Raw genomic sequence first — 10,075 nt, 5'->3', positions numbered from 1 at the left:
ACAGGTACATTGGTTAGAAGACTTTATTCGAGTTAGAACCACTCAAAAAACAACTTTATATTTATGGATATTTATGGGACAGTCAAGAACTGGTTAAGTCTCTAACTGGTATCAGTACAAATTATTTCTGTGTAGAAAATGAGATTTGAATTGTATCTCTCTCCTGAAGATGGAGCTCTTAGAGGGCTGGGACAGCCAAAGGACCCGACTGATTCCCTGAGGAAGTGTAGCTGTGTATAGATAGGGTTCAATCAGCAAAACACAAGTGTTCATGCTGCATAATTTTAAATATTTTAGGAACAAGCTGTAAAAATGAGCTTTCAGTTTTTTAAATAATTTGAATGTCACCAGTCGTGAATTTTGGGAAATGTGGATGCCATCTTGAATTTTCTTCCAGATTTTTCTGTATTTGCTTGGTTGTGTGTGAATTTCCTGGTTTGATTTAGTTTGTTTTTCTTGATGAAGTGACAGTAACCTGATGATTTAGCATCATATATATGAAAAGGTTATATAGAAGGATAGTATATTAATGTAACAATATAGTGATGCTCCACTGAATTTTAGTATTTTGCTTTTTGCATAAAATCAAAGCCAAAGGAGCTTATTTGAATGAAAAAGACAAAGCACTGACACTGACAAGCGTCTCATACTTCAGTCCTGCCAGATGAACCATCTCAAGTTTATCTCATCTGCATTTGGGTTCAGTCATAGGGGACAATAATCCACATAGAAAGCCTACCAGCCCTGAATCTATTATCAAAAAACACGGGTTTGAAAAGTTATGCAATTTTTTTTAAATGTTCTATTTTTAGTTAAGTTGATCTTAACTGATTTGCTTTGTTAATACTATACATTCAACTCAACTTCTTCCCTGACGGTGGTACATACTTACCGTCGGAAAGCTTTTTCATGCCAACCGATACCATTGAGCATTTAGTTCCCTTTGAAGGCTTAAAATCTATTTTTATACCACAGAATAGCTGTAGTGCATGGTTGTTATTTACCATAGATGTGAAACATGCCAAGGTCTGTATGGAATATGGTTTTGTGTATTGATTTATTTACTTAATTAGAAATTTGGGGACAAACACAGGTATGCACAGGCTATTTTAAAGATAAGGCAACTCTTACTGAAAATACGTCCTTCCAAATAGTCTTTGAAAGCTGCTTTTTGATCATATCCAGCTACTTAGTGCAAGCTAATCGCATGAACTCAGCGAGGAATGGTACCCAAACCCACCCTTGTGAATCCTCCTGGGAATGCCCCGAAGGACGGAGCATAGCTTCAGGAACATCTGAGCCAGAGGACCGTGTTTCAGTTTGGCGCTGAGGGCCAGCAGCGCTGAGGAGGAGCCCGGGCCGCCATTCACCCCCTCAAGGCCGGGCTGGGTGCCCTGCACAAGCAGCCGCGCCGCCGTCGCGGGGTTTTCGCCGCTCCCCGTCAGGGGCCGCGCCGCGCTCGGATCCCCTCGGCCGTGTTCGGCTCCTCCCTGCTCCTCCCGGTCACACTCGTTTCCGCTCGGCTCCCGGCGGTTCCCGCGCGGCCCCGCCCCGCGGTGACGCGCTCAGCGGGCGCCGGGCGGTAACACGGGACGGTGCCGCTCCCGCGTCCATAGCCATGTTCCCGTCGGCTCCCGCCTCCCCGCGGACCCCGGGCGGATCGGCCCGCAGGACCCTGGGCAGTACCGCGCCTAGTCCTCTCTCCCGGCCGAGCTGCAAGAAGACCCTGCCCGTCGTGGCGGCAGCCGCCTCCCCGGTGCTATTCTCGCCGGCGGCGCGGAGGAGCGGCTCCCTCTCGGCGCGGTGAGTCCCGCCCCTCGCCGCAGACCCGGCCTTGTTGTTAGGTGCTCGAGCCAGTGTGGGTTACATTATAGTACTGTACATTAAAGCCGTACATGTACGGTACCACGTGTTCAACCTCTTATTAGGTTTTGAATGCGCGGCTTCCTCAGATATACCCCTGTGTGATACAAGTATGATATATGAAAATGCTAAGAACTTCCGTATTTACAAAGAAGATAAAATAGTCAAAGTTCAGGCATTTCACACCCGCCCTTCTCTCCAGCTTCTTCCACCGTCTTCTCCTTCCATACGGATCAAACTGAGATGCGGCATGAGCCCCAGATCAGTTTCAGGCTTCACAATCTCTTTTCTCAGGAGCAGATACTTGTTATGTAGTTCAGATAAAGAGGCTTGCCCATGCTCAGTTTTGGGGAACTTTTACTTAAAGTCTGCATAATAATTTTTGCAGGGTGCCAGGATTGTCTACTGATGCCAGCTATATGTCAACTTTTGCCATTTCACACAGGGAGGTCTGAGACATAATTTCACTTGCGAGGAGAAATAAAAGAGGGCATTAACTTGTAAAAGCAGAGAAATTTGCCCTCCTCACTCTGTTCAGAAGACAACACAGACCTGCTGTTACAGAGAGAGAAGGTGGGGAAAGATGCAAAGCAGCTTTTATAAATGGTAGGAAATGCAGTCTCCACAGCAAGCTGAGGGTGGTAGAAGTGCTGTTGGATCCGAGCTGCCATGGCTGTTTAAAGTGTTGCACAATGAGTGCTGCCCAGCAGTGCCAGAGCTAGGGATGGAAGTAGTCCCTGCAGTCAGGGAACAGCTTCTGCTGAGCTTTTTCTGACATTGTGAATATCTTTATTCTGTAGATAACCAGAGTGTAGAGAGGTTGAACAGTGAGTTTGTTGCTGGTGCAGTAATGCATATTCAAAGTCAGTTCTTTAAAAAGGAAGAATTTGATGACAGCTAGCAACTTGTAAGGAAGCCACCAAATTTTTGCTTCAGGTGGTATTCCCAGAGAAAGCATGTTTATTTTACATGAATCTGTTTCTAAATAGATACTCATGAAGTAAATGTCTGCTGAAACTGATGAATAAGCAATAAAAAGTTAACTGTAACTTTTTGTTTTGTTTAAGAGCAACTCCTACCAGAGTTATCCAGCTTCCTACAGCAACTGAGACTATTAACTACAATGTTAAGGCTTTTGGGTCCTCTCTGCCTGTTAAGGTTATGGAAGCCCTGAAGAAGGCTGATGGTAAGAACTGATGTTATTTTTCTCCATGAAAATTGACAGGTGAGAGAATTCTTAATGTGTTGTTGATGCCATTGAAATGCTGATTTTACAGGGGAAGCTAAAGTGTCTGTGCCTTGCTTTAAATCCAATCTGGTTATCTATGTAACAATAATTATAATAATGCCCATGTGGGTGTGAATGCATGAAAATATCCTTCAGGTGCTTATGCAATTTATTGTAAAAAACCAGGGCTACAAGGAAAGCTAATAGTAGGTTTTTAGTAACTTTTACTTATTGGTTCTTCCTTAGCTTTTTAATTGTTTTGATTTTGCTGTGTCCTAGAGTGGATGCTTAATATTTTTCTTTATTTCAATTCCCATTTGTTATCTCTTTCAAAAGCCCTAGTGATACAAACCTTTCCCTGAGTTCAAGAAATTGATCTCCTAAACAATTTTTTTCTCTGTGGATAAGTTTTTCCTTTATAGTAGATATAAGAGGAACCAAATACGTATCTTAAAAATAATGTTAAAATTGTTGAGAGATTTACAAAGCTATTATAATCTGCTCTAAATACATGGAAATGGGTTTTGAAGTTGTCATTTCATTCTCAAAGGTTGAGGGTTTATCAAATGGATTTTTAAACAAGATGTAGTAATTTGATATGTTAATCAAATAGATGGAAATTCTAACATGGAAACTAATGTAATAGAAAGTATTTCTTATTTTCATATAAGAATGAAAGTTTATTGGTTTAAATGTTGCTCTGCAGTGTTTTAAAAATCTGAATGCTTTAAAGAAGTTACTTTTTTTATGTAGCTGATGACCAACTGAGCGTTCAAGTGGATGAAAGTGGATGGGCCTGGCTAGTTCATAAGGAGAGGCTGATTATTTGGAAGATTGGTCAGTCTGCAGTAGCTAAGGTAACTGAAGGGTCAAGATGGAAAGTCTGTATTTTATGCTGTTTCAACTGGTTATGCAGTTATGGGGTTGGGGTTTTTTTTTCAGCTGGAGTTTGTCTGTTTTCCCTCAAAAGCAGCAGGATTGATATGAAGTCATGCTAACAACATTATCTGAAACTCAAGCTTTTGAGAGAGCTTACAATTTTTATATTCCTCTCTTCAGTTTTGTTACCTTGGCACTAAGGTTAATTCTTCATATTTTAATGGGTGTGGCTCTTAGATCGTCTTGGTGAAGCTTATTTTGATAATTAAAATCTAGTTGATATGTTATGGATTGGTTTAGATTATTCTGGGAGCAATTTTCAAGTTGCAACAAACCCCAAAAACACAGTTAATTTCAGAGGTACTGAACATATGTTTCACCTAGATTTCTTAGGTGAAGAATTTTTGTATCCCCTCTGGACAGTATTTCTTTCAGCATCATTTCAGTGATACTCAGAGAAAAACAAAATCAGAGTTACAAAATCAGTTTCTTTCAATCAGGACAATGTATGTTCATTATACAGGTCCTGCACTTACAGGGGAGTGTCAGGTGTATACATTCTGGCACTTGAAGAGATTTATCAAGGGATTAAAATTTTTCTGTTTTTTTAACTTCAAGGGCATAGGGGAGTGAGGAGTGTTTCCCCTCTCTACCCTGTTAGTACTTAATAAGTTCTCTCAAGCATTTCTAGTTTAATTTTTTAAAATATTTTGTTAAGGAATAGTCAAATAATCTCCAATAGAAATAATCCAATATTGTACTGTTGTGAGAAACACTCAGAAATAACTAAAGAAAACCAGTGATATTTGAAAATTTGAAGATGTTTTTTAACTGTTTACTGGTTGTGACAACCTTGTTGAAATTGTTTTGTGACATTTTTTTGGTTCCCTTACACAGTGTCTGGGTTAGTTGAAATGTAGTTTTTAGCAGGGTCAAAACATCTAAAGATTTTGTGGCAGAGGAATAAGTTCTTCCAGTCTCATATTTATTATGACATCTCTTTCTTTCTTCCAGTTATCTCTGTGCAAGGAATTGCAGCTGCCACCCAGTGACTTCCAATGGAGTTCTAGTTTAGCAGCTATATCTTGTCTCAATTCTTCAGGTGAAGCACCTTCTCTTCAGGTGACCAAATTTAAAATTTTAATGTTTAAAAGCACCTTAAGGATAACTTTGAATATATCCTTTTTTGTCAAAAAGATGTATTCAGAGTATTTGAAAACATTTGGTGGTATGCTAGCTGTTCAAAAGGTCAGGATTGATAGTTGGCAGTAAATACCTTTGAAATAAACAAACTTCTGCAAGTCCTTTTAAATTGCACCATGTGTATCTTATAGGATCAGATTAAATAATATTTTTTCTAAGGATTACTTGACATGCTTTCATAGCAAACAAAAATGCAGTAAACTAAGAGGTGTTGTGTTAACAAACAGCAGGGCAATCAAAAATGGGGTCTGACCAACTGCAGTTTAATTACTGCCTGAAAATGTTCAGTGGATTAATTCCCAGTATCCATAGATGAGAGGCAAGCCCCAGCACCCTCCCTCAGCTGGTCTTTGTAAGAAAGCTGAAACTGGAAGGACAGGCTTCGTGTGTCTTGGCTGATTGGTCTAAGTGCTTTTTTTCCTGAGTTACTGTATTAGAGGGTGAAGTTTGAAGATCGGTTGTGTTCTGAAAGTGTGTTAATGTGCCTGTTTACTATCATTCACAAAAAGAACGTCTCATTTTCAGCTTAGACTTCAGTTAATATATGTGATGCTCTGATAAAAGTGGCTAAGAAGCTGTCCTTGGAAGTAAGCAGCAGCACAGAATATGTAATATAATCTTTTCTTTTGATTTGTTGTTGTGTTACTCTTCCAGATGATAAAATGCAGACTTAGTATTTTGGGATTATATCATGAAACCCAAAATGTTCTGACTTAGTTTAAGAGGAAGTAATACACCTAACCCTAAGACTTTATTTATTGTATTTTTTAATTTCATTATTCTTTAACTTGTGAACTGAAAGTCAGTGTCTAGTAAAAAATTGGTTAGAAAACTCCAAGGATCTCTATAACAATTCCCAGCTACAGTTCTCCTATTGTTCTGTGATTTTTACATTTTTTTTAACAGCCAGTAGATTAAGTACAATGCTTTTCTCTAAATCACTACCTGAACAGTCTCTTGCTTCACACTTTTAGTTTGGTATCTGTGATTTCCTGAGTTGCACTGTAGGCCTATGCCTTTGAAGAGAAGAGCCACCTGTGATTTGATATTTCTCTTAAAGATATTAGAGTAGATTCTTTGCTAAATTATAGTCTGCATTTGATGTCTTCCATTGTAGCTTTTAACTCTTGGCATCTGAAATATTTTCCACAGGCCCTTTTCTGTTTTACAACTCCAAGTTTTATTTGCATTTCAGCAGCAGACCCTGAATTATCAAGAACAAGAACCAGTAGAAAATGTTCATTAGGAAAATAAATGTATATAACATTCCTGCACGAATTAAGTTGTGCTGCAGATTGTTTTTGTGATTCAGTTCCAGGTTTGTCAGTGTGCATCCATATGTATTTGCTGCTTTCTTGTGTCTTTGTTGCCCACAATCTTGATGTGTAAAATAACTTGTTTAAGTTAAAGCTGCAGTATGATTTATTTTTATTATCATCATCATCTTCTTCTTCTTCATCATCATCTTCATCATCATCATTTTGCCTGTTCTCTTAATTACTTTTTCACTTCAAGTCTCTAGCAATAATGGTTGTTACCAGTGAAGGTTCTGTGCGCTACTGGCCCAATCTTGCACATGAAGGATCCTATACAGACACTTTCACAGACTTTGGAGGCTCTCTGTGCAGTTTCCTCACAGCAGTAAAGGTAAAACAGTATGATTTATATTAAAATACTGGTTTTATTCCTAATCTAAAGATGGAAAAGTGTGCTCAATTTTTTTAGTCTTAAATCTGCAGTAAATATGGCAAAGGTAACATTGTTTTTTGTCATTATATTCCAAGGATTATGTGAGCGTTTAGTCCTGTTATTTAACTGCAATTGAGTTTCATGGATAAAAATGTCACATAAAGCTAAGAAAATGAGTCTCTGCCAGTGCCAAGTATCCATGAGATGTTTGTCTTTTTCTAAGGATGCCTTGTGTCTTGTTCAGCATTTACCTATATGAGCTGTCATAAAGAATTTTAGCTGACAATAGAGTTTTCTAGAATGTGATTTAAAATTTTTTAAATGTTGTTGCTTTTTTAAATGTAGTTGCTTTCTCTTTGTTAGGGGGGAAGCTTTATTTTATCATCTTCCAGAGGTCAACTAGTCCGGTTGATACCTGATAGTTCTGGCAAGATTCATCAACATGCCCTGCCACAGGGGCAGGGCATGTTTTCTGGAATTGGTAGAAAGGTTTCTTCTTTTCTGGGTATATTGTCTCCTGGAAATGATGCTGTGGTAAGCTTGAGAAACATTCATCTTCTTTAATTTCTCTTCGTAATTTCTAGCCTGTGTTTAAGAAAGGAAAAAGAAAAGATTGTATAAGGATGTGTGATGACAAAAACCATGACTAGCTCAGCTTGTTTATGTTACTTATATTTCTTTGATATGTGAAACAACAACAGAAACCACATAAATTTGTATGTTTTGTGAAGGCAAATGCTGGCTTACTCTTTAGCTCTGAATAAAAGGCAACTTTGAAATAGTAGTCCTTCCTGGGGAATATGCAATGGTTGCATGTCCTGCCCCTTTCTAGTGATAGCCTCATTACTAATTGAAGAAACCAGCCTGTAATTCTTTTCTGACTTAGCACTGCCAAGGGTTGATGATTGGCTTGAGTTTTGTCAATGAACTCCACAGAAGTTGGCAAGACGTACAAGAAATGTATGTAATGTAGATGTTCTTTTATCTATAAGACTTCTCTTGGAAGTTATCATAATGCTCATCTTGAGTGCAACTTTTGTAGATTGCCCAAGGAAGGAACTCTTTTTGTGGATGGAGGGTGGTTTAGATTATTCTATCCAAACATTCAGGCTTTCCTTTAACTTTTTTAGCTTTCTCATTTTTTTTAAATGCAGATTTCTAGTGTTCTTTGGAATAGAGAGAGATTAAGCTTTTACATGCTAACAAGTTCAAATCTAAACAAATGGGAGATTGATGATTCATCAGAACGTTACATTCTCAGCTGGGATATCAACAGGATCCTGAAAGAACATATTACAGATGCAATTTGGGTAAGAGCCAGCCCAACTGGAAAGGGTTAATGTGTTTGTTTTAACTGATAGCCTCTTTATATACAGTTACACAACAGGTGTATTTCTTTTTTTAGGGATCTGAAAGTAACTATGAAGATATTAAAGGAGGAATAAATATACAATACATGGATTTGCAACAGAATCGGTAAGGAAGTACAATTGCATCTGGTAAGACTTTCATTAATGAGATAAATCTATTCTGTTTTCCTGCAAAAACTTCATGTAAGTAATTGCAATTTAATTTTACTGGAGTGGAACTGTTGATAAAATAAGCACCTTATATTCAGTAATTAAGTTATCCTATATTTCATACTATCATCTTTTTAGCATTACAAATCCTTTGCCTGATAATAATTCCCTTTACTTTTTTTAGTGTCATTTTATCAAGATTGTTTATTTGTTTTGTCTTGATTTTACAAAGACAAAAAATAAGCAACTGTAACTTGTTCCACCAGATGCAGAGAATTTAGTATCTCTTGCATTTGATTTAATGGCAAGAAATTACAACTGCCTTGGTTCAGTTTTGTACTGAAGTATGAATACTGTTAATAAAGTAACTTAGCGTAGTTTTTCTTTCTAAAAGAAAGAAAATAGCATCGTTTTTCTTTCTAAAAGAATACAAGATTGAATAATATCTAGTTGAGATTGTAGTAAGAAATTTTTTTTCTGAGTGGTAATTTCTGAGCAAGTAAAATATGTAATAATCATCTCTCAATGCTGTGATATCTGTTGTTGAATAGTGATGGACTGGTCATACTTGCTGCAGCATGGCATCCTGGAGATCGTCCATGTCTTGTCTACTACACTCTGGTAACAGTAGAAGATAAAGGCAATCAGATGTCTGATGATGTTGTTGTGGAGGTCACACAGTATAATCCATCCTTTCAGGTATGCTAATAGAGGTTCTGATACTGACTTAAGATTAAGGTCAGTGTCAGGTTTTTGTCTAAAGGAAAATCAGTTTCCCTTGGAAGTATGTATTTGTAATACTCTGAGGAAAATGTGTACCAGCATCTCTTAATGTTTAATACTAACTCTATGTAAAGTTTATGCTTTGCATTTTAAGTTATAAGATAAAACCCTCAGAAATAAGTGTAATCTGATTTATTTTAATTTTTGTGCTGTCTTTGAACATTTCTACAGAGTGATTTTGTGACATGCTCTTCTAATCCATTTAGAACAGATCTCAAACTCTTGAGACTCTTGTTGTGGGACAAGGAATTACGAGATCTGTTTTTTGGTCCTTGCTAGGCAGCTGGCTTGCTGGGAGGGGAGGACGCATTGGTTGTGTGTGGAGTACATTGTCTGTGCTGTGTCTTCTGGAAGCATAAACCTGGGGTTTAGATTGCTTTGGTAAACTTCTTCCACTCTTTCCTCTCTCCCCACTGCCTGTAATGGTATCTTCAAGCTCAAAGGTGGAAGAAGAGTGTGAAAACTGTTGAATAATTGATCTGTTACTTCTGTCTCCATGTGAAATTAGCAAGAATATAATGCATATGGAAGGGGAAAAAAACCCAGGATCTAAAATTTTAGGGAAAATTAAAAGTGATTTTGTTTGGTTTTAGGTTGTAAGGTGCATCCATACCTCACTGTTAAAAATTAAAACAAGTTCAGGCTGCATGGATTTAAAATTTAAAATTTTAAATGTTTAAGGGATTGATTACATATGTGATATTGTTTGTATTCAACCCTTTAAGTCAGAAGATGAAGTGTTGTGCTGCCTGGTAGTCCCAGATTACTTCAGCCATGCGGCTTACCTTTACAAGGAAGATGAAGTGTTTGCTTGTTCCACTGGAACTGGCAGAATTTCCCTACCACAGGAAAAGATCATATTTGGCATACAAGGTAACTTGCTGTGGAGGGAAATCACATTTTGTTGGTA

General features: G+C 37.8%; 1 protein-coding gene across 1 annotated transcript in view; it reads left to right on the top strand.

Annotated features, from left to right (window-relative positions):
- Window positions 1–1,601: 1,601 nt before the first annotated feature.
- The window catches only part of NUP133 (nucleoporin 133), a 30,200-nt gene continuing 21,726 nt past the window's right edge, over window positions 1,602–10,075 (top strand). Inside the window, exons 1-10 of the mRNA XM_053938839.1 lie at window positions 1,602–1,803; window positions 2,931–3,049; window positions 3,845–3,948; window positions 4,985–5,092; window positions 6,689–6,820; window positions 7,226–7,396; window positions 8,017–8,172; window positions 8,268–8,338; window positions 8,934–9,081; window positions 9,891–10,038. Of these exons, the coding sequence (XP_053794814.1) occupies window positions 1,619–1,803; window positions 2,931–3,049; window positions 3,845–3,948; window positions 4,985–5,092; window positions 6,689–6,820; window positions 7,226–7,396; window positions 8,017–8,172; window positions 8,268–8,338; window positions 8,934–9,081; window positions 9,891–10,038 (1,342 nt within the window). The 5' untranslated portion in view covers window positions 1,602–1,618. The remainder of the gene's footprint in view (window positions 1,804–2,930; window positions 3,050–3,844; window positions 3,949–4,984; window positions 5,093–6,688; window positions 6,821–7,225; window positions 7,397–8,016; window positions 8,173–8,267; window positions 8,339–8,933; window positions 9,082–9,890; window positions 10,039–10,075) is intronic.

The sequence above is a fragment of the Vidua chalybeata genome, chromosome 3, assembly GCF_026979565.1.
Source record: "Vidua chalybeata isolate OUT-0048 chromosome 3, bVidCha1 merged haplotype, whole genome shotgun sequence".
Taxonomy (NCBI): Eukaryota; Metazoa; Chordata; class Aves; order Passeriformes; family Viduidae; genus Vidua; species Vidua chalybeata.
The sequence above is the reverse complement of the archived record's forward strand: the minus strand, read 5'-3'. Positions and strand labels throughout refer to the sequence as shown.